The following is a 25423-nucleotide window of genomic DNA, read 5'->3' on the forward strand; positions in this document are numbered from 1 at the left end:
AAATATACTTTATTTATAGATAAAGGTCTATGATTTTGCTTGCAATGACTTTATCTTGCTGGAGTTTATGGCCATTTCACTTTACTTCAGGATGCATTAATGCAAATTTAATAAATGTTGAAGACATACTCGCTACATAAATGCACTAAATGGCACTTCAGCAGCGTTTATTTGAGAGCACAAGAAGATCTGCGCGCTCTTAAAGCGGCTTATATTTGAGGGTGCGTGCAAGAAGTTTTGTACAAGAGCAGAGGAAATCGGTCAGTCAGTCAGCACGTAACCTTAAAGGTTTAAACAAATGATGCACAGCACGGTTACAGAAAAGTTTGCGCTGTTATAATTCACTTACCCTTTAATATGTTTTGGTGCGATTATCACCCGCTACTAAAAAAGTTAAATGTTTTGAATGAGAAGCTGTAATGTAGCCGTGGCGGGATGAATTTTGACGTGGCGCCCCGCTATGAAAGAATGAATGTAGCGGAAACCATGAGCCATGAACCCTGTATTGTCGTGTAATAAACCTGATAAACCAAAGTGATGCATTCTAAATAACAATCATTTTTTAAAAAACTCATGCAGTGGAGTTAGCAGGAACATTTAAATCTTATGTGTGAAACAGTTAACATGTACATGAAAATGCAGGAATTAATCTAAACCTCTGCATAAACATAATAGTTTTATTAAGTTTATTGCCGTTCCTTCACTCAAGAGAATTCACACTAAGAGTTGAGTTATATGAAACAATGCCTAAACGTGCATTAAACTTGTATACTGAGAATTACATGTGTTCGTTGCCTCATTACAAACAAACTATGCAAATCAACAATATACCATATAATTGTACAATCAACAATATACATGTTAAACTAACTAGGCATGGGCCGGTATAAGATTATGACAAGATGATGATCTTGGATAAAAATATCACGGTATTGTAATTGCCACTTTAAAACATGTTGTTTTTAAATGTCTGAGTAAAATACAACAATGTTTGTCTCCTTGAACATAATCTATTGTATTTTAAGAAACGTTTTTAGAACATATTTTGGAACAGTAAATATGTCAGGCTAAATAGTCATTGACTTCTGCTGTTCTCATTAGTTTCAAAAACGCAGATTTACAAGTTTACAACTTGAAAGGGCATCTTTGGATATCTTTCTTTTCTTTGGACATGAAGTAAAGCCACTGCACTGTTCAGGTCTATGGAATGTGTGTTTATAAGCGATTTGTTTTTCAGATGTTTGCTGAATTGTGGGCTAAACAAATAGCTTTTGATGTGAATCTTCCTTTTGTGCAGGAGATACTGTTGCCCTAAAAAATAATTAAAATAGTCATAAAAAACATGTTAAAATGTTTTTTTATAAATAAATAAACAACAACTTGCATATTGTCCTTATTCAATGAGCAGGTGCAGACATTTGAATCTTTTTGGCTCAAGACTTCCAGTCTCATTCACTTCCATTCATTTTTAGACATTAAAAACAGCTAGTTCTGTTGCTTGATGTTGCAAACTGAAATTTTCTTATTGTGTTATTCTGCTTTGTCTGTGTAGTCATAATATAGTCACACGCTATTTGTTAGTAGCGCAAGTAGTTTGACCATTTTCTGCCGTTTATTATTCCTAGGCATCCGAAACTGCCAACTACTCAGTAGGTACTGCATTTTAATTTAAATGTACTACTTGGCTGTTAGACAAGTACATTCTATACAGTATGAATGGAACTCAGATGTACCACATCCACAATTTTGTCATGATCATGTGACCTACCCGAGTGAGGTGCATCGCTTCACTCCTATTCATGAATTCTCTCCTGGGGCATCATGGGATACCGTACCATGCATCAGATGCGTACTTCAGAATCTCGCTGAAAGTAGTAGGTCATCTGGGTACTTCTTACACACTGATTTTCGAATTCTATGAGTTCAGACATACTACTCGGCTCACATACTGATTTTAGCATACTATATAGTATGGAAGTATGCGATTTCGGATGCAGCCCTAGTCATTTCCTATAGGCACCTGAATAAGAAGTTCTAAAACAATTTCAAAAACGAGCGCAGGTCCACATTTTCAAATAAGGTCAATACCTTAGGAACGGTACAACAGAAAAGTTTTGATGTTTTTAAAACCTTGATTTTTCCAAACAAAAGTAAACCTTGAAACTTGTTATCGTCCCTTGCCTAAAACTAACTAAAGCTTAATTTTAACAGACCTTATAGGGGAATGCTGAATAAAGTTGTAATTCACATATCTGTTCCTATGGCACCTTTAAACAATGTATTATAGCATTTGTTCTCACTGGAAAGCATAAATTCACTTTACCTTGTTCAGATTCTCAGAAAAACCACATTTGCATCCTTGACCAACCTGTCACTGTATATGGATGAAATGACGTTAGTGCTTTTTTTTTCTCTTTTGGAAAGGATACAGTTCAAACGCTGTGCTAGAACGGAGGAGAATTGGGAGATCAGTGACTTTCACCAGCTGAATCAATTCCAACAGTGGCTGGTAACACTGAAATACCTAAAACACAAAATAAATATACACATTTAAAACCAGCAAATATATGCACCTACAGGCATAAAATATTTATGCTTTGAGAAAAGAAAATTAACATCTTGTGTCTATGGAAGCTGTAGAGCCACTGTATAAAATAAATAAATAAATAACGCTGGCGTGTGCTAGTGACTTTACATTCTGTCAAGTCAGTAATGAATTATTCAAAGCAAAAATAAAGCCAGGAAAGGGAAGAAAAAGGCCAAAGTAAAACATTAGATGACCAAGCAGTTTCAACCATGTACAAGGTTATGAGACCAACAGATTAAAGTGTTACTAGCTGTGACGGCAGCTGGCAAATGAAAAGAAACAAATACAGCCCTTTATGCTTTATTTGTCATTAGGAGAGTAACAGTTAAAGCTGTTTTGGGGCCGCTGGGTGCTTGTGCCCCTGAGTGGCGAAACAAAATCAGCTTTGTGCTCAGGCAGGACTAAACCAGAGCTTTTGGGCTGGAAAAACGAGACGCTGAGAGCGAGCTGGCAAACATTGCGAGCTCTTTATCAACTCTTACAGATTCTATACAAGAGAAGCAGAGCAGAGAAAGAGGAAGTCAATCTGAAGAGATCTGCTCCATTATTCAGTAGTTCTGGGCCCATGGAAAAGACCAGAGCGACGCAACATGTTGAAATTAGTTCAAAGCTCATTTTTAAGAGGTCTTAGGAATGCTGTTGAAAATCCCATAGGAAAGAAAGATGATGATGATAACATCATGTCAACAATTACAAGAGTGAAAAAGCCCTGTCAAATCAGATTGTGTAGTTTGATCAGTATTTTCACACGTGTTTATCAGCAGAGATCAGGGTGTTGGCTAGTGATTTTGCTACTGTTAATACCATGGTATCTATATTTACAGTAGGCAGGACTTTTATGGAATTTACAAGTGAATGTGATGAAGAAAAATTGTGGTTTAGAAGAACACAAAACAAAATGTGTCGCAAAAAAACTTCAACTGCCTATTTTACAAAGGCTTTAAATGTGGCTCATCTTTTTTTCCAAATTAGTTTTATTAATTTACTCAGTTTACTGCTGACTTACTAAAAAAGAATAACTTATTTTCTAAAAGATTAATTAATGAGATAAAGTATCAAAGACAGGAGACGATGTCCCATTTTTGGTGTCCGCATGAAATTAAAATGACAAAAGTGATTTTATATTCAGAGAAAGCATATTAATTCCAGACTCATGGTCTACTTTATTTTTCAAAAAAACCTTTTGAAAATAAAAATATGGGTCAAATATTCTTCATGGCATCGTTTAGTGTCATTTATTTTAACTTGCAACTCTTAAAAAGTATAAAAGATTAAACAGTTTTATTTTATCTATAATGATTAAACTTTATTGATCACAAAGGAGTAAAACCTAAAGATTTGAAGTATATCAGCAAAGCATAAACATTTAAAATAAGAATTAGTGATGTAGCAGTGCTGTGATCCTTTCGAGACCCTTAAAACAGACTCTTTTAGTGTCATCAAATGTTTCTTGGTCAAAATATGCCTGCCAACATTTGTGCGAAATACATTCTTAAAAATAAAAGCAAGACAATTTATGAGCGCCCCCTAATTAACCTTTTTTTTATGCTTTTGATGGAGGTTCAAAACACCTTTCCATTTCTGACCCATTTGTAAAAGAATTTTGCATTCTAGAGAATTACATTACATTACTTCAATACCTTGCAAAACCTGAATAACTTCATAAATTACCATATTGTTATATACCCCCACCAAAAACTAAATAAAATTGTCATTTGTTTTTAATGAATATACCTTAAAAAAACACTTAAGTAATTAAAACACTAAAGCAAAATAATAACAACAACAACAACAACAACAACAATCATTCGAAGAAATAAATAACTATATTGTTATATAGAGCCCCCTACCTACACCCCCCCCCAAAAAAATACAATGTCAGTGTAAAATTGTTTTTAACAAATTTATCTTAAAACAACTTAAACAAAAAAATTATCATAACAAATAATAATAAATAAATTAAATAAATAACAATATTGTTATATAGGAGGTCCTGAAAATATAAAACAGAGCGTTGTTTGTTTTTAATCAATATATCTTAATACCACTTAGGCAAAAAAATAAAATAAAATAATAATAATAAAATTGATGCATTATTTTAATTCAATTGATGATAAAATAAAAAAAAAACGGTTTGACATGGTCTATATTGATATCAAACATTATAAGAAAGCAGCTTAAGTATTAAAAAAAAAAAAACATCTACTCTATCTACTCTTCCTGTGATGGTAATTACTCATACTGCGATTCATATCATCCACTTCTAAGGGTGATCATCTATTATTCGGTTCTTGTTACAAAATAAGAGGTTGGAAATTCTCCAAATTCCATAATTGTGATTCAAATTACAGTATTAGTGTTCACATACGCTGGGAAGAGCTGAACAAACATCCAGATGTTCGTGTCACCATCGCTCATTCAGATGCTGTGGCAGCAGATGGAAGGTAATGTCTTACACACTCCGAAACAAAGGAGAGCAGCATTTACATATTCATTGCCAAACCCATAACAATAAAGTCCATAAATACTGCAGTTCAAATAAGAAAAAAAAAAAAACATTGATGATACTAATCTGCATAGAGGTATGAATGCACTGAATGAGCCCTGTGTAAACAGATTGTGAGGTAAAATGGGCTCTTCTTGAGGGTCTGAATGCTTTAGTACTGACACTGTGATTAATCTGGAGTGGAAAACTCATTACGATTACATTCCACACTTTTATGACAGAGTATAAGAGATGCAGAGAGAGAGAAACAGCCGCTATAAAACTTTTGAGGGCCTCTTTCACCTATTGTGAAACAATTTTCTATAGGACTGTTTGATATTAAATATTTAAAACTTCATTTAAGATCTCATTCCTATTTCCCCCAGTTAGAAACTCAGGGCAACAGATCCAAATATGGCACCCAAAGAGTGTCAAATGTAGTTCACCAACAATACGTTTCATTTGTCTGACAATACTCCTTGTTATTCCAAACTTTTTCAGTTTTTGGACAGAGCTTATTTTCTGCTGGTTTCGAAAGGCCAGTATTTCAGAACTGAACAGCCTCATACAAAACAAAAAACAAAAGAAAACAAAAAAAGAAAGAAAGAAACAAACAAACAAAAAAAGAAAGAAAAGAAAGAGGATGGATGGATTGATGGATGGATGGATGGATAGATGGATGGATAGATGGATGGATGGAGGCATGGAGGCATGGATGGACAGATAGCTGGACAGACAGATGGACAGACAGACGGACGGATGGATGCATGCATAGATGCATGCATGGATGGATGGATGGATGATCGGACGGTAGCATAGATATTTGGATGGATGGATGGATGGATGCATGCATGGATGGATGGAAGCATAGATATTTAGATGGATGGATGGATGCACAGACAGACAGACAGACAGACAGACAGACAGAGACAGACAGATAGACAGATAGACAGATAGACAGATAGACAGATAGACAGATAGATAGATAGATAGATAGATAGATAGATAGATAGATAGATAGATAGATAGATAGATAGATAGATAGATAGATAGACAGAACACATAAGCAGATTTAAAATGAATAATATAGGCATAAAAGTTTGTCTGAAACATTCATTTTTAGAACTGTGTGAAGAAAACAAATTGACAATCGTAACAGAATCTATAAAAATCTAGACTCAAGTGCATCTTCTCACCTCGTGTTGTAGTTTGTGATCAGTGTGGCTCTGTGAGTCTGTGTGCGGATACAGTGCATCAGTCCAGTGATTTCTCCTCTGAGCTCTCAGACAGAAACCCTCAAACTTCAGCTCTGAGACAAACTGAAAACAACACAGGAAAGCCATTCAGAAAGTGCTGCGCCAACAATACTTTACTGTTTCTACGACACATGAGTGACAGAAACTAGCTTTCTAAACAAGAAGTTAGTCAGAAGTGTCAAATCTTTGCATTACAAGAAAATGTCAATAAATAAATAAAAATAAGAAAAAAACAACAGCAACACGATTCAAACTGACTGAACTGAAAATCTAAACTGTAAACTCTGAACATGAATGATCTTCATATGATCTTTGTATGATTATCTGGATGATTTTCATTTAGCATCAGGCTCATTTATGGCTGAATACAATTGAGTCTCAGATCTTTAGCAATTTGTGATCTTGCTGTCTTTTCTTAACCAAACTATGCGCGCAAACACAAATACAGCCGTATAGTATAGAAGCTTTTTTCCCAGAGAGAAAATTTCAGTTTCCCTGAATCAAAATGTTTTCTTTGCATCTGCTGTGCTTACTAAATCTTTCCATCTTTGTCTTTATAGTTTCACAAATCAGCAGCTGTTACAGTTCTCTCAGACCATTACTGGCAAGTGTTTGCCCTCTGCTGGACAGAAGACATTTTTACAGTTTCTTTTTACTTTCATTTATTCAGACCATGGGGAAAAATAAAATAAATAAATAAGAACAAATAAACATGCATATATACACATAAAAAAAAAAAAAAATTGATTGGGAAGAAAAAAAAAGTTCTTGCAAGATTATGCTTGTGTTATTTTACATTTGATCATTAATTTCAGTTCATTGAATACCTGAGACTTGCACAAAAAGCTAATTTTTCCATTTCTGTCATTTTGCTCCATAGCATTTTGTTTTCAATAATTAACTTTTATAAAAAACATTTATAAAAATTGCAATTCATAACTTGCTATTCAAAACATAACTGTTTTTCAGCGTCACGGTGGCGCAGTGGGTAGCATGATTGCCTAACAGCAAGAAGGTCGCTGATTCGAGTCTCGGTTTCGGATTCGGTTCTCCCCGTGTTTGCGTGAGTTTCCTTCGGGTTTTCCAGTTTCACCCACAGTCAAAAGACATGCAGGTACAGGTGAATTGAATAAGGTAAATTGGCCGCAGTGTATAAGTGTGAATGCAAGAGCTTATGGGTGTTTCCCAGTGTTGGGTTGCAGCTGGAAGGGCATCCGTTGCATAAAACATATGCTGGATAAGTTGGCAGTTAGTTCAGCTGTGATTAATAAAGGGACTAAGCCAAAAAGAAAATGAATGAATTTTGTTTGTCACTAATATCAGTTACTCTAGTACCCTGCTGTGGTATAAGGAATTTTGAAATTTCATTGGCCCCTAAAATGTACATGTCATAGCATTGTATTTACATATTTCCAGAAAAAAAATATATACATACACATCACTAGTGATGCTTCAATCAGGATTTTTGCAGCCAATACCAAATACCGATTCCTTGTTATGGTGATTAGCCGATACCAAGCACAGATTCTGATTCTTCAACCTTTATAATGTATTAAGCATGTTTTTCCTTTAAGTGTGATACTTAATTAGAAATCTGGCCTTACCTAAGAGAAAAAATCAAGGATGCTGCATTTAATCCTTTAAACGTGTCTCTTACATAATTTAGATGTGATCATGTCATGGTCAGAAGCAGCTTTAAAGAAAATAATAGAGATTTGCAGTGATTACTGCTCTATTCATTTAACCTAACAAACGTAATGCTTAGAACATCACTGTGCTTCTTGCGATCGGTTTTCCTGCCCATTCACCATCGTTGCCATAATTTTTGGGGTTTTCTTTTTAAATTAAATTGCGGGTGTCACGGAGCCAGTATGAATATATGGGAGACTCTGGGATCTTCCGGGAGAGATCGTTCGGTTGGACACTAGATAGGGGCAATCGCTCTGCTTGCATCATAGCAGCAGGATATACAAAGGTTGCACTTGCAACAAAAAGACCATCACTCATGTGAGACGCCAAAAGTAAATATAAACAGTGCTCACACCACATCTGTATGTATTTTAGCTTCTAATGTTGGGAGCGCAGTGATCGCTTACTCTACTTGCGATCGTTTAATGAGATCGGCCAGATGAGCTAGTACCGATCGAGTCATTAAATGTGATAATCGGCCGATACCAATCTCTGGCCGATTGATCGGAACATCCTTATACATCACTATTTAAGACAAGTAATATCACTATTAAATCACTGGTATATAATATAAAAGTTTTTAAACTTTTGATAAAAAAAAAATTATTACAACACTGACAAAACTGACAGTGATTATGATTTTTGTCGTTGCTAACATATCCATCCATCCATGAATAGATGATGGATGGATGGATGGATGAATAGATAGATAGATAGATAGATAGATAGATAGATAGATAGATAGATAGATAGATAGATAGATAGATAGATAGATATTTCAAAAATAAGGCAAAAATCAAAATCGCTGAATTTCTCTCTTTACAATAATCAATTTTATCTCATATACTGTATTTTAATTTTCATATTCTTTGGAGGCCGAAATCAAAATTGAAACAATTGTCTTTCAATTAACTGCACAACCCTATAAAGGAGCTATATAACAGCACAAACCTACCTTTTTCTCTCTAATGTGGAGTCCTCCTCTCCAGATCTCAGTCCCATCCACACAGCTGCCAATCACTGATGGAGAACACAAACGAGCGTCCAGATACATCGCTGCTTTCTGCCACCTTTACAGAGCAGAAACGAGAAACATCATCATTATACAGAAGGAAAAAATCTTCATGGAGCTTTTTATACCCGTTTACTCCATGTATTTTTTTTCTGATTGGATAACGTGAAAACAATAAGTGTAAATGCCCTCCAAAACACACTCGAGACACATATAAATCTAATTTCTCCAACCACTTCAGGAGGTGGTCTGAGACACTGGACAGGTCTAATTATGCCTCTGGTTGTCAAAACCACATATGTAAATTTTACTTCTCTCAAAAAGTAAAAAAACGAACAGTTGAGAGCGTGTTATAGACCAGTGGTTCACAAAGTGGAGATCGGGACCCCCAGGGAATCACAAGACACCGAGGCGAGGGGCGGGGGAGTTGTGTCTTTGCTTGTGGATCGCTTGGTGATTTCCAAAAATCAAGTTGAAATTACAAAAAATGGTTTGGATCATTTCAATTCAATAATTAGCAATTGTTTAGTGTTATTAATTTGTAGTTTGTCCTGTAAAGTCTGTAAAGTCTTTTCTGGTTAAATAAAGGGTTTAAAAATGCCTTCAAGGACAAGTCTATTGTTTGGAAAATAAAACAACAGTGATATTACTGAAGTAATATTAATATTTTACCCAGCACTGTGTTCAGTGACCATGATCATCTGTGCAGAATGCCACACCCTCATGTGCTTCAAAGAGCCAATCACAGGCAACATATCCTTTAACTTCACCTCCTCATCCACGCACAGCACAATCACATCCAGCAAAGACTTCCCTGCAATCCGACACAAACATTACAGGAAAAGCTCATCAAAAACACATCAAACAGCAGCAGCATTATGACAGATAGATGTTGTTGCAACCATACATTCTCAAATCTTTAAAATAGTGTACTGAAATTATCGATAGCATTAAAATGTCTTTATTAATCATTGAAGGCTAGTCACTGCAGACCCCCAAAAGACACAACTTTTTTTAATCCATCTTTAAGTTTGGATGTTTTTTTCTTGTTTTGTTGTTAAATGTTGTGTGTGTGTGTTTCAGTTAGTTGTTAAATGTGTTTTTTTCCAGTTTAATGTAAAGAAAACACATTGTAAAGGGTTTCTTTTGTCACATTCCATCGATTTTTTTTTTCAGTTACAAAATATATTTTAAAAGCTGAATTATTTAATTTTTTTTCTCCTGCGCATTTCTATAGTCTGAACGTTTTCACAGAAAGATAGTCCAGGGTTTCTGCAGGTTTCTTCAAATCAAATTTAAGACTTTAAGACCCTTTTAAGACCATTATGAATTAAATTTTAGACTAAACACAAAGAATATTTTCGAATGGCCCGGTTACTTCTGTAAATAGTTTTTGTATTGATGGAAGATTGTGTAAAGGGATGTGTTGCTTTAGTTTTCTTTCCCTGATTAGAGAATTTAATTTGGAGAATTTGCTGTAAAAATGTCTAACGGCTGCTGTGAATTGTATCTCTTTGCAATAAAACACTTAAATATAAAATAAGAGGTTTTGAGATGGATTATAGGTGATTGGGTGTTGGCCAGATTGGGCAGCTTTACTAGGACATAGGACAATTAAGACCGGTTTAAAATTATTTAAGAGCTAAAACACAATTTTTCAGTGATTTTAAAACTTTAAGACCTCGCGGACACCCTGTTGTCATTCATAATTTGCCTGATTATATACATACAAGTTCTTATACAAAAACCTTTTATCAGTGTAGTAGTAACAGTATGTAGTAATAAAACTATTTCTAAAATACACTGTATATAAAAACCTTTAAATCTAGCAAGTGAACCTGATTCATACTCTTTATTAAACCCAATTCATCCGACATATAGTTTTGTACTAGAAATGTATGCAAAATAGTACATATTTAATGAAATAACGCCTATTTTTATGCGCAAACAACTTAAAAAAAATGACTAAATAATTTTTTTTAAGTTTTATTCTTACTTTAATTATTAAATATTAATAATAATAATAATAATAATAATAATAATAATAATAATAATAATTATTATTATTATTATTATTATTATTATTATTCACCTGCCGTGTCCTGCATTAACGTAAAACATACCTGGAGGAGGAAGTTTGTCTGCTAATTGATGAAGACCTTCAGCAGCCTCTTCAAACAGTCTACAACGCAACACAATCATTGGATATAAACGACACAGAAAGTACATTTTAAAAGTACTATGTAAACAAACAATGATCAACTCTTGACTGTCAAGTTTTTAAAAAACATTGTTCAATTGTTATTTGAACTTAAAAGGTTGTTTGAGAGATTATGTATATAGACGTGACAGTATCGATTATAGCTCTTCTCACTCTGCATGGGACAGGTTCTCTGTGAGAGAGCTCTGTTCCTCTTGCTCCTGAAGGGCAGAGATGCAGTTGTCGAGAGCAGACAACTCAGATTCTTCACTGTCACTGCGCTGTGAACACACTTCCTCCCACTCTGAGCTGCACCACTGGAAACACACAATTAAGAGAGTTGATAAATTAGCAACAGAAATTGGCAAGATTATTTTGTATAACAATGTATAAAGACCCAATATACATACATACATACATATACATAATTTAAATTACACTATACTAATTTCAAACATTACTTGGAAAATATTTTGTTTCAACTACTGTTTTATTTCTTACTCACACAAGTACATTTTTTAGATGTAATATTTATTTTTTAAAAGTTATTATTATTTACTAATATACATTTAACTTCATTATTGATTTGAATCAAATTGTGTATAATATTGTTATTTATATTTGGTAATATTTTATATGTGTTAATATTCTTTTACTCAGTAATAATAATGCATTTATTTATATATTTTTTTCTATCAGTCTGTTCAAACACCATAGCATTTCAATGTGGCCCCCTGATCCCAGTACAAAAAAATAAAACACTGCAGTGTTAATGTATTGTATTTTTTAAACAGATTTGTTATTTATTGGCATGTTTACTCTTATTCTAAAATTTCACGTAAAAAACATGTAATTTCATTTAATTTCATGTAAAAATATCCTATTTATTCTTAAATTGGTATTCTTTATGCTAATTTTAATTACCAAAATGCTATGATTTATTCATTTGCATTTTACTTAAATTATTCTAATTTATATTTCTTTATTTAATTTATATACTTTATTCGTATACCTTTAGTAAGCTATTCCACTTTACATTTAACCTTATTTTCCTATTAACATAAATATATTATATTTGTAAACTCATTCATATACATCCCAGAATTTCTTCCGTCCCTGAACCCAGTTGTAAAAACATAATACTGTATGGCTGAAGCACCTTTTAAAATCTATTTTTAGTTAGATATTTAATTTTATATTCACTTAATATTAACATGGTTTATATATTATTATTGGATTTATTTCTTTTTTGATTAATCTAATATGACAGCACACTAAACAAGACCCAAAGATGTGAGTTTATTACCTGTGTTACACCATAACTGGCTTGAATAGCAAAGTACCATCTCTGAGAAGCAGGACTACCACTCAGAGAGCAGGCTATACAAATAAAACAGAGAAAAACAAACACAAAAATCAAGCTACACACTAAAACAAGTAAAAGCATTTGGGACATACTACCAGAAACATACATTTGCACTTATAAAAAACGTGACAGGGTCTGACTTAAGCTTGCTGTCCTCGAAGAAATCATACAATTCAATGATAGATCGCATCCTTGATCACTGTCAGCTTCTATATCAAATGAGATCACTTATTTTGTGTCAATTAGCCTTAAAGGTGTATTGCGTGAGTTTTATGTTAAATTGAATGCAAATGTATGTGACAGGACGAACCGAAACATGGTGACAATTGTAAATGTATTCGTATTATATATTTGTGGTAATTATTTGTAGAATTTATTTATAATTTCATGTTTTTAATCAATTGATGTGAATGATAACAACTTAAACCTGGCTATTTCTTATTTTGCAAATAACAGTTTTAAGCATAACAAAACTATTAAAGCTGTAGATTCCATTCGGCTGAGGACAATGACAGGGTTTTGCACATTTGTTAAGAGTTTTTAATAAAAAACTAAAATCTGAGAATCAAATGAATGACATATTCCTTTACATTACAACTCGCAGAAATCAATCATCAGTACATTTTAGACACTTTTGTATGAAATACTTTTTTTTCACTGCATTTATGTTTTTATTTCAGGTACAGATAATGTACGTTTCTGGTAACGTTAGATTGTCCCATACAAGTTAGTGAGCAGTGAGTAAATGATGAATCTCCCAAGTTACCTGGAAACGGAGGGATACGTGTTAAATTCGAGTCAGAAATCTTTTTGAGGTTATTAAACACTTTTCTGGTTTCATCAACCCCTATAAAATAAAACAAATACATGTCAAAACAGCAACAGAGAGTGAAGCAGAACTTTATGCAAGCAATTCTGACATTAATAATAATAACGCATCTTACCGTTGAAGGAGCTGTCTTTCTTCGCCTCTAGGTTGATTATAACAGCTAACACGTATCTATCCATAGCGCTCTGCTGCTTAATTCATGTAAAATAATATTGAGTTTTTAAAACACCACACAGACTGCTGTACAAAACAAATTAACGCGCGTTTACGACCAATACGGACGTTCAAATATGACGCGAGATGACGTGCGCGCAACCAAAATATACAGTCGGTAGGAACCGACTAAATATGCTAAAAAATAGCAATACATGATAATGGACCTGAATTAAATTATACATTCTACAGCTGTACGTTTGTTGTTGTTTTATTATGGAATCATATAGTGTATAAATGTATTCAAACTAAAATCTGTCTTCATAACTATTAAAGAGGAACCTTATTTAGTCTTTGGGTTGGGGAAGTAGATGGCTGCTGGACCATTATAGCCACATTGAGGTCAAATTTCTCAAATGCTTGTAGAAAATGTCTAGTTTTTCAAGATCAGCCCAGGTAATATATTTTACTAACTGACATGCTATTTATAAAGGTACTACGATGTCGGTCAGTGCTTAAATGCGTATCATGCATACGCGCGTGTGTTTCTGTTTAGCGTGTGCTAAACAAACGAATTGGTCAAAAATGATGTATTTTTATGACGTCTTTCAATATCTGCATGAATATCAGAGTAAATTCGTAAATTAAACATCTGTGCCGTTAATTAATGCTGAAATTATTGAATAAGTTACAGACAATTAGGTAAAATAGGAAAGGTAACGTTAATGTATAGCTGACAGGTGACAGATTAAAGGGACAATACTGTACTGTTAATGTAATATTGTTAATATAATAATACTACTAACGTTAATAATCATACTATTTATGTAATAACACTACGTTTGTTATTATGATATTTATTTCTTGTTGTATTTGTTGTTGTTTCCAAGGAAAAAGTTTATTGAGGTAAAAAAAAGGGTTTTATATTCGCACATTCGTTCAGTGACAACTTGTGACGATAACGTTACCTACATTGTTTACCATGGTACGAATGGTAAACTTTGGGGGAAAAAAAATCTTTGAATTAGGGTTGCATGATACTAGAAATATTTGAGATATTTTTCTTTCTTCTCTGCGATAGATATTATGATGTAAAGTTGGTTTTATATTCACACATTCACATTTTCTTCTTAATAATATAATTTTTTAGAAAAGTATTGTTTGCAAATTCTAAATAGTGAAATCACATTAGCAGCCAATGGCTATCCAAGTGCAAAGATGTTCACAGTCAAATAAATTGTGTTTATTTTGTTTACAAGAAATACTTGTATGTGATTACAGACAGAATATTCAAAGTATAACGGTAAACAATATAGGGAGCATGTCACAAGTTGTCACTGAACGAATGTGCGAGTATAAAACTAACTTTACCTCAATCCTTAATAGCTCTATTTGCAACGTCATTACTTTAGATTGATTAGGATGATTTTGTAGTCGATAGAAATATAAATAGCTTCTTTTATATATTTTATTATATACATATAATAAACAAACTACAGTCATAAATAAACACAATAGAGCAAATGTTAAAGTAAAATAAACTGCTTTATGGTTTTCTGGAGAGAGTCTAGCAGTATTTGATACAGAAATTGAATAATCAAATATAAAGTAACACATCATAGTCTTCATCATGTAAGTAAGTCAATACATTTTTTTTTCATTAAACTTCTTTATGCACTAATAAAATGCTTTAAACTCTTAAAATACTCATATAATCACAGGCCTCAAAAACACATGCAGATAAATAAATAAAATTCACTCTATTATGGTTCAATTCTGCAGTGTCTCCACAAATCCCATGTGTTTTGACTGTTCCCTGTGGTTTCTAGTGATTTATAATCCCAACTCAACATTGCATATCTTGCGGTGTGACTATTGCGGACTCGCACATTGCGATATCAATGCTCAAGTGATATATTGTGCGGCCCTACTTTAAATATTCGTTCTGCAAGTCATGCAAGTATGACTTCAAAACAGCATTAGCACTATGTATTTGACTGTGATGAAGACAGAGAGTCATTGGCTGCTAACATGATTTCACTATTTAGAATTTACAAAAAAAACTTTTCTGACATGCTGTTATTAAATAGAATGTCTGGATGTGTAAATATAAAGCCAACTTTATCTAAATAAAATGTGTTATGAGCACTTCAGTCACAAGTTACCTTTTCCCCTCTTTAATCTCATTATGTAGTATTGTGTAGGAATTCTAATGTTGATAAATGGTATTACTTATTATTTGAGTACTAATTTAGCACTTTTGAAAATGTATAGTAATAGACTTAAGAAGTTCTCATTAATTTTAATTACACTATTGCTATTGATTATTATAAACTGAGTTATTTTTTTTTTTACAAATGTCACCTTGTATTTTATCAATCATGTTGTCTTTTCCTTGCAAGCAATGGGCAACCTTTGCCAGATCGTGGTTTCTGATTGATGCTCGGATGCAGCCTCCAGGAAAGATCGCCTCTATGTGTGCAGTGCGGCTTCAGGGCAAACATAAACCCATTTACCATCCACTGAGTGAGTAAATATGTGGAATAATTGACTTTGCTTTACACCAGAGAAGAGATGTGCAATCCCTTTTCAACCTTTTAAAATTTGATGATATATAAATACATGTATTTTTAAATATTTATAACCACATATTTATTAGTTTGTTATTTGTAATTATCATTAGTAGTAATAGTCATTTAGTTGTCTTTATTATTTTATTAGTTTTTTGCACCTAAATATTTATTGGTACCACTTCACAAAACTACATTAGTTAATATGAGCTACTACAAGATTTATTAATCTAGCATTTTTTTAATAATTCTTCATAAACAATAGTTCCTTATTATTTTATTTTTTACAAACATTTATTTGTTAACATTGAATGCACTAAGAGCAAGCAGTGAACAATTATTATTATTTTTTTGTAATGCTGTAATTCTTTTCCCTATTGTTGATTCTGGTTAAATCAACTAATGTTAATAAATGAGAAATTATAGCATCACGGTGGCGCAGTGGGTAGCACGATCACCTCACAGGAAGAAGTCAGTTGGCATTCCTGTGTGGAGTTTGCATGTTCTCCAATTTCCCTGACAGTCCAAAGACATGCAGTAGGTGATTTGAAAAGCTAAATTGGCAGTTGTGTATGTGTGTGAAAAAGTGTGTATGGGTGTTTCCCAGGGTTGCAGCTGGAAGGGCATCCGCATCGTAAAACATATGCTGGATAAGTTGGCGGTTCATTCCGCTGTGGTGACCTCTGAATAATAAAAGGACCAAACCAAAAAGAAAATGAATGAATGAAAATGAGAAATGATTATTATAATATAGTTTTTATTATAACGATGATTTCTCATTTTTTCTTTCATATTTTTTTCAAACCAACCATTGCTTTTTATGTATTTTTAAGACAATAGAGATATCTCGGAAAGACATTGCATGAATAAGTAAAATTGCATTCAAAAGAAAGAAAGAAAGACATGGTAACATTTTCTTCTAGCCTATACAGAAATAAAAGTAAACGACTAAATAAGACTTCCTAATAGCAGCCTTTCGTGCCATTCAATATGAATTATCTTGCCATTTTATTCAAGTTTTAAATTGTGATATTCATAGAAGTTTATTGCTAATATATTAAGCTGTAGGCTGAGTTCACCTATGACTAATTTTCCTTCGTACTATAGAGAACAATGTGTCAAACTGGGCCAGCTAAATATGCCTGAAGAGTTAAAAAATAACCAAACTTACTAAAAACATGAAAAAGTGATGCAGAAACCTGCATTTAGTATTAATATAATTATAATGTTTACACTATATTAAGTGCATAGCTACTGCTCCATTAAAAATCCACATCCTGGGTAAAAACATGGCCCGATTCAATGATATCTGTTAGTGTGAAGTAGCCGACTGGCCACAAGATGGAAGTAAATGATCACAGTCTAGACTTGCTCCATGCATCCAGTGCATGTAGAGTCCAGTGTGTTTACCGGTCTAAGACAAAAAGCATGTTTCAGCCTTTACTTTAGATGATGCTTTCCCATTACTATATAATATCTGTATCGTTTAAATGTAATATTGCACATTATAACTTGCAGTATGTTTTGTGTTTTGGTTAAAGATGGTGTGTATTATTTTGCTATCTGTATCAAATAAAAATGCAATAGTAAATTGTATATTCATAGATGGCAAGCATTTTAAAAGTAAGTGCCCTCTTTTTTATTTCAAGTAACATAGTTGAATAAAAAGTCAAGATAGGAGTGAAATAAGGTAAGTTCAAACACTTTGGTTGTAACATTTATGTAAAATGAAGCAACATGCTATAAAAGAAAGAAGAATGGTGTTTTAAAGAATAGGATTTTTTTATATAAAATTCTTTTATAAAAATTTCTATTAAAAAAAAAAAAAAAAAAAAAAAAAAAAAAAAAAAAATATATATATATATATATATATATATATATATATATATATATATATATATATATATATATATATATATATATATATATATATATATATATATATATATATATATATATATATAATGGGGGAGCTTTATAAAGTGTTGTATAAAATTGCTTTTTAATGGTATGAAATGTTATACTCATTTTAAACCTTGAGACGAACAACCATATAAGTCCATATTTTCAAATTTTGAGTAATAAGATTTTTTTTTTCGTTTGGATTGTGAACATTATATATATTTTTTTTATTGAAGATAGACAACAAAGGCTTCTCAATTCTAAGGAGATAACATTTCTCAGTGTCAGTATTAAAAATCAAAGGTTATTGTGATTTCTATTTCTCAAATGTGAAAGAACAGTGGTATATGTCCTGTTAGTGTGGAATCACAGTATACCTCCAATTCATCAGATCACTTTAAACCACTAAAGATCTGATTCAGGTTAATATTAAGCATTTTTTTTTCAAGTTTATTATTATTATTATTATTATTATTATTATTTAAAAACAGTGTGAACAATGTACAATACATAGACCTTCTTTCAGTACTGACAGTAACAATCAATTCCTAACAATATATAAATAAATAAATAAATACATAAAATGCAGACATCATAGCTAAATATTGTCGTTTATTTAGAAATGCCTGCGTGAAGCTATTGTAATGTTCAAAATGCAGACTCATCGTCGTGCAAAAAAATCCTCAAACTACTTCTGTATACAAAGCAAATACAGTTAATTGTCACATGGTTATCTCATATAAAATTTTTGTTGACTTTTTCTCCTTACCTGTTTATTTTTTAGAATTTCTGTCTTCTGACCCAGACTGTGATAAATTTTCTGATCTTTATGATTCTAAATGCAACATCAGATCTACTATGAAGGGATCATCATTATTTTATTTTTAATTCAGAGAGTAAACATGGTTTAAAATTACTCACCAGTGCCATCAGGATTTTTTTCTGTTGAGTTTATGACAGGAATGATATAACTGTTCCCTTGATCTGAATGTGGAAAGCTCCTGTAATTCCAGGGAGCTGTAAGGTGTCATGAGTAGTGATTGGGACAGGCTGTGGAATTGATACATTGGTCTGGATCTGATGCATTCGCCTGCAGCTCCTCTGACCGGCTGACAGGGCTTCCTTCCTCAGACATGCTGGGAGTTTTTAATGAAACTCTTGCTCTCTGAAAGATGAATGAGCATAACCGGCCAAGAGATGAAAATTCCAGCCTGTGCCGTTATTCTGCCAGGCTGTTGAGCCGGAGGAAGGAGAGGCCCTGCTTTCATATGCTTTCATTTTTTTTTTTCCTCTTTCTCTCTTTTTTTGGGCCAGGACTACTTTTAGATGTTCAGTTATACCTGTGTGCAAAAGTAAAAAAATAATAAATAAATATTCTAATCTCTCAGTTTAAACATGGATATACAGAGAAACAGAATAAAATAATGAGTCAAATCAAATGTTTCAATATGTTATAAAAAATAAAACTATTATAAATTAAATTAGATTTATTATTTATTTATTTGTTTATTTAATTTTTATTATTGGCTACAGAGCAAACTACTGTTGTAAAGTGACTTTCCTAATTACAAAACTAGCCTAGTTAAGCCAAATTAGCACTTTAAACTGAATAATAGCTAGCTAAATAACTAGTAAAATAATATGTATTTTCATCACAGGAAAAACAAAGAAATTATTTATAAGAAAACTATTATGTGTGAAAAAAACATGTTTAAAGACAGGAAATATAAAAGCATTCATTTCATAAGAGGGCTAATGCTTTTGTCTTTAATAATAATAATAATAATAATAATATTAACAATAATAATGCTGTTGTTGATATTATTATTATTATTATTATTATTATTATTATTATTATTATTATTATTATTATTATTATTATTATTATTATTATATGTATTAATTTATTTATTAGTTTATTGTTCAGTGTTTTATTTATTATTAATGCTGCATATATTAGTAGTATAAATTGTGAATGTTGAAGAACTGGTACTTTTAAGACCAATAAGCTCATGAAAAATCCAATTATTACCGCAGCAGGGACTAATGTCCAGAGTTCAAGCTGAATGTGCAGATTCATCATGTGCATATGTCTTATTCCCAGGTGATATTGGCGATCATGTGGTGGTTATGAACACCAAGCACATCGCCTTCTCCGGAAATAAATGGGAGCAGAAAGTGTATTCGTCTCACACTGGGTAAATAGAGCTCCCTCTCTCTCGCTCTAGCTCTCCTTTTACACTCTCACTTTACAGAGGACAGAGAACATGCCTTTTATAATCTTTCATTTATGTCCTGCTCTCGGCTGTTCTTCCCTTATGCTGACATAGAGGGAAAAAAAGGAAATTTGAGACTCGAACCACATGCTTAACAATGTGCATGGAATAGAAACAGCATGCTGCTTTGTATGCGAAATGTTTAGAATGTTAAATTCTAAAACTAATACCTTTTTTTTCTATCCCACAGCCACCCTGGATCATTCAAACAAGTCACCGCAGCTCAATTACACAGAAAAGATTCAACAGCTGTGAGTGTCCTTGTCTAAATTTGCCTTGTAAACTGGACATTTCTCTGTAACAAATTCAATTTTGCAGTGATTTCTACAATAACAGCGTCCCCATGTCACTCACAAACCCGCCACTGCTGCAAATCTGTTCATAATTTGAGTCAAATTGCCTGCACCTTGGAGGGAGGTGAAATTTGACTTCATTTATTAATTTATGTAAATGATGCCCAAATGTTTTTATTTTAATAATTTCAGATAGTGGCAGTTGCGGCGCAAAATATGCTCTCGCAATCAGCGTGAAACACATTTGAATAATAAATGCAACGCAGGCCCCGTATTGCTCAGTGCTCCATCATTCATTCAGTGCTTATCTTTCCTGCTATTTTGCCAGTCTCTCTTTCACTCGGCTAAGAAACTGTTTTCCCTCTCAACGTCACAGATTTTAAAGTGCTTTTTCAAGGCTCAAACACTTCAACGTTATTAAAACAGCAGTCTTTCCAGGCCTGTCTGTTTCCAATATACACCTCTACAAGTGTCACCTGCCGCTGACACGCATGGATGAAAAACCCCCTGTCTCTGTCTCAGCCTGCGCTGTGAATCACACCCTTGTGTTTTCAAGGAATAACAAATACCTGGCAGCTTTAGTTCTTTTCATTATATTAGTCCTTTGGATGAGGATGATACTCAAAGAAAATGTAAACAAATACATATTCTTAATATGTGTATTGTTAAATATGCTAGAAACAAGTTAACAACTTGTTAATTCATGCTAGTTATGTGCTAGCAACATGCTATTTTATGCTAGCAGAGTTTTAAAACATACTAGCAACATCATGTTATTTCATGTTAGCAGTATGTCAGACATGCTGCCATAATTCTAACTCATGCTACTCATTGAAACATGATAGCAGCGTGGTAATATGATCATTTATGTTTAAGCACTATTTAAACATTTTAATGACATGTTCATACATGCTAGCAGCATGGTAAACATGTTAGAAACATGTTAACAGTGCCAAGTTATGTTAGCATAGCGTTAAAACATCCTAGAAACGTGTTAATTCATGTTAACAATGTGTTAATTCATATTGGGGGTCTATTAACCCTTATAAACATGTTCATTTATATTAGCAATGTGTCACATGCTGGCAGCTCTCTAATTCATGCTACTCATTAAAACATGATATCAGTGTGGTAAAATGTGTGATAATGTATGTTTAAGCAGTGTTTTAAACATTCTAATCACGTTCCTACATGTTAGCAACATGACAAACATGTTAGAAGTGTGTTAACTGTGTGCCAAGTTATGTTAGCATAGTGTTAATAATACTAGAAACATGTTAATTCAAGTTAGCAATGTGTTAATTCTTATAAGTATGTTATTTCATTAGCATGCTAATTCATGCAGACAATGTTAGCAAAACAATGTTGCTAAAAGTAGCAGCTATAATGTTTGTAGCATGTTAACACTATAAACTTACTAGCATTGTGTTGAGTCATGCTAGCAATATACTTAATGTCCTATATATTTGTGTATATATGTACTGTGTGCTAGTAACCTGTTATTAATCTTAAAGGGGTGGTCCATTATGATAATGTAGCTGTGTGAAGACATACAAATCTCTGAATGTAATGCGCTCAAAGTTCAATACAAAGGGAGATATTGGCTTTTACAGAGTTAGCTTAGCAAAGCCTACAGCGAAAGAAGTTTGGGGACTACAAAAAAATACATCCGGGCTAGTGAGATGACAAACGCTTCAGGTTACTGTTTCTGTATTTGGGCTTCCAAAGGACACAACACAACACAGAGGTGCTTACAATTAAATTTTAATTATGTTCCAGAGAATTATACAATTATTTTTATATTATAAAATAATAGAATTATAAAAAAAATATATAGCTGGCATTTGACAAAGAAGAGCTTCCAGAATCTTTTTCCAGATCAGTGCTGGATTTGGCTAAAAACTCACTTAAGGAGCAGCTCCAACCATAATAGCAGAAGCAGTGGATTGTGAACCACAACCTGTAAATTTTTTTATTTGTTAAAATTTATCTACTACATGCACAGTTTCAAGCGTTAACGGTATGTTGTAGCAAGGACATAAACAAGGATGTAAACTATGGGAAATGCGGTTTGGCACCATTAACAATTTAGCTACAAATTCATACTTATCGGTCAAACCGCTGTAATTACCCGCAATCTTCAGCAGCGCTGTAGTGTCTCACTCTGCGGCCACTTTCCCCCTGCATTCTGCATCTCAAATAACAAATTCACAAAAGATATGTGAAGGGTTCGTATTACTCACACATGCTTTTTCCGAATATATGTGAAAGACACTTGTCAGATATTTTAGAGAGCAGGCGCGAGGTTCAGCTGTGTACTTTTCATTTTCTGTCTGATTCAGCCTCAAACTGATACAGCAAACAGCTACTCTGACTGACAGTACTTACATAACCGATGCAAAGCATGTGCTAGTAAAGGTTTGGCACTTTTCCAGGTGACGTGGGGCCAATCTGTGAATCACAGCACATTATTTAGCTGACCAATCAGAGCCTCTTAAATATATGTTTATTATAACATATATTATTATATTTTATTATTAAAACTACTTATAGTTTAGTTATTATAATCATTAATATTCATTCATTTTCTTTTCGACTTAGTCCCTTTATTAATCTGGGGTCGCCACAGCGGAATGAGCTGCCAACTTATCCAGCATTTGTTTTATGCAGCGGATGCCCTTCCAGCTGCAACCCAACACTGGGAAACACATACACACTTATTCACACACATACACTACGGACAATTTAGCTTACCCAATTCACCTGTACCGCATGTCTTTGGACTGTGGGAGAAACCGGAGCACCCGGAGGAAACCCACGCGAACTGACCCAGGGTCAGAAACGCCAACTGACCCAGCCGAGGCTCGAACCAGCGACCTTCTTGCTGTGAGGCGACAGCACTACCTACTGCACCACTGCGTCGCCTCAATATCATTAATAATAATTTATTAATCCACTTTTTCTTTGTCTAAATTCCTCAGTGCATTAAGAAAGGTTAACAGAAAAACAGGAGTAATCAAAAATTTTATTTAACAGTCTAATATAAGTAAAAATCATTGAAATATTGTTCTTTGTCAATTTGCGTAAACTATTAAAATTAACTAACCATAACAAATGATACCTTACTTATAAGGTATCGTCTGTGTTCAACTGCATTTAAAAAGCGAGAGGGATTTAGAAAGCGAAAATTTATCCCATCTCCCTGTGCTGTTGTTCACCTTCTTTAAGTAACCTTGACTTTCCACAGTGACAGTCAGAGCTCATCCATAGTCCAGGCACGCAAACTGTGACCCTGAATGCTTTTCTTCAGTGGGCTGCGACTAATAACGCAACTGTAGAAGTGTAGTTTTGTGTATAGGTGCTGTTTTCACAGACCCTGAAAAAGCCACCCTCCGCTCGCTCTCTGTCATGCACATGATGAATGCTGGACTCGGGCTGAGTTATGCCACTCCAGAGGAAATATATCAGGGATAATTGTGGATAATGACCAGAGGAAGGTGACAGAGTTGGGAAGAGCGATGGTGTACTTAGACAGCTTTCATCCATCACACATTTAGCAGTCAGAAAAATAATAAAATCTCTGATTAATATCCTGATGCTTGGATGATGAGTTATAAATGGATACTTGTGTATTCGTTTTGGTGTGTGGGCATAAGGGTTTATATATTTATTTATTTATTTATTTATTTTTATTGATGTAGTGACCACAAATTTTTACAAAAGGGGAAATTCAGATCGGACGCATGATTGAATTCTATACAATTAACAAATACTTATAGGGTTTATATAGAAAATTAATGCAGTTTATATAATAAATTCAGCATTTGTGAATAAATATGTATACAAAACCATCTATGTTTTTCATATTTTTGTACATCTACAAACACATGTTAAAACGCTTGTTATGCTCAAGCCTGATTTTATTTCATCAACAGAACCGAGACAGCATAAGAAAGGGTGTTACAACTATTAGAATTCATTTGGGAAAAAAAAAAAAATTTAAGTTCTTGATGGTAAATCATATTTATTTGTTTAAAATCGATGACACTAAGAATTGCATTAGACTGCTGAAAAGTCATCTATTGCCATCACAGATTAGTTTTAATGCAATAATAACAACAGCAATAATAATAAAGATTTCATATAGAATATTGTAAGTTATAGGATGTTCCAAAATATTACTGTTTTTCCTTATTTTTCATCAAATGAGTGCAGCATTATGCCTCATTCACACTAGCAGCGACTTTGTAGCTGTCTGTCGCTCTGGGTGGCAACTTGCTGCAAACAGGTCTGTGTTGGTCTACAGCATAGATATTTAAATTAGATGTTGACTACGCAGTTGTTGTCAATTGGAATAAATGCGTCAATAGAGCCACCATTTTGGTACAGGGTACTGCTCATTTGAAGTAATTTTTGGAACCAAGGAGCCAAAGATATATACACATATATACATATATTTTTGATCGGGAGTTTTCCCAGTGGTCAGTATGCAAATATTTTTTTAATTATGAAAGTCATAATTTTACATCACTTGTCTATATCGATGGACAAATGACGACACAGGCATTGCCAACAAAGAGCATGTGTTTGTGTGCATGGAAATGTATTATCCTCCCTCCCTGTTAAATTTGATCTAATCTGTGTCCTGAAACACACCCCCTCTCCTACTTTCACTTCCTCATTCTAACGGAGGGAGCGGTTCATTTGTGAATGAATCTCCTTCATGAACAACCCGTTCACTTAGAGGACAATAATACAAGTTTCTAGCACCGCAGCATCTTGTTGTCATATTTCATTTAGATTGT

The 25423-nt window shown here is 33.3% G+C and overlaps 2 protein-coding genes across 2 annotated transcripts in view; one reads left to right on the top strand and one right to left on the bottom strand.

Annotated features, from left to right (window-relative positions):
* Positions 1-13690, bottom strand: part of mtbp (MDM2 binding protein) — a 46757-nt gene extending 33067 nt beyond the window's left edge. The window contains exons 1-9 of the mRNA XM_056475419.1: positions 13540-13690; positions 13362-13442; positions 12536-12609; positions 11404-11546; positions 11153-11211; positions 9702-9843; positions 8973-9087; positions 6269-6391; positions 2430-2524 (exon numbers count right to left, since the gene is read on the bottom strand). Of these exons, the coding sequence (XP_056331394.1) occupies positions 2430-2524; positions 6269-6391; positions 8973-9087; positions 9702-9843; positions 11153-11211; positions 11404-11546; positions 12536-12609; positions 13362-13442; positions 13540-13603 (896 nt within the window). The 5' untranslated portion in view covers positions 13604-13690. The remainder of the gene's footprint in view (positions 1-2429; positions 2525-6268; positions 6392-8972; positions 9088-9701; positions 9844-11152; positions 11212-11403; positions 11547-12535; positions 12610-13361; positions 13443-13539) is intronic.
* Positions 13691-13944: 254 nt separating this feature from the next.
* mrpl13 (mitochondrial ribosomal protein L13) overlaps positions 13945-25423 on the top strand; it is a 42236-nt gene continuing 30757 nt past the window's right edge. The window contains exons 1-4 of the mRNA XM_056476169.1: positions 13945-14033; positions 15980-16103; positions 20154-20247; positions 20516-20576. Of these exons, the coding sequence (XP_056332144.1) occupies positions 14007-14033; positions 15980-16103; positions 20154-20247; positions 20516-20576 (306 nt within the window). The 5' untranslated portion in view covers positions 13945-14006. The remainder of the gene's footprint in view (positions 14034-15979; positions 16104-20153; positions 20248-20515; positions 20577-25423) is intronic.

This window comes from Danio aesculapii, chromosome 16 (assembly GCF_903798145.1).
Source record: "Danio aesculapii chromosome 16, fDanAes4.1, whole genome shotgun sequence".
Classification (NCBI taxonomy): Eukaryota; Metazoa; Chordata; class Actinopteri; order Cypriniformes; family Danionidae; genus Danio; species Danio aesculapii.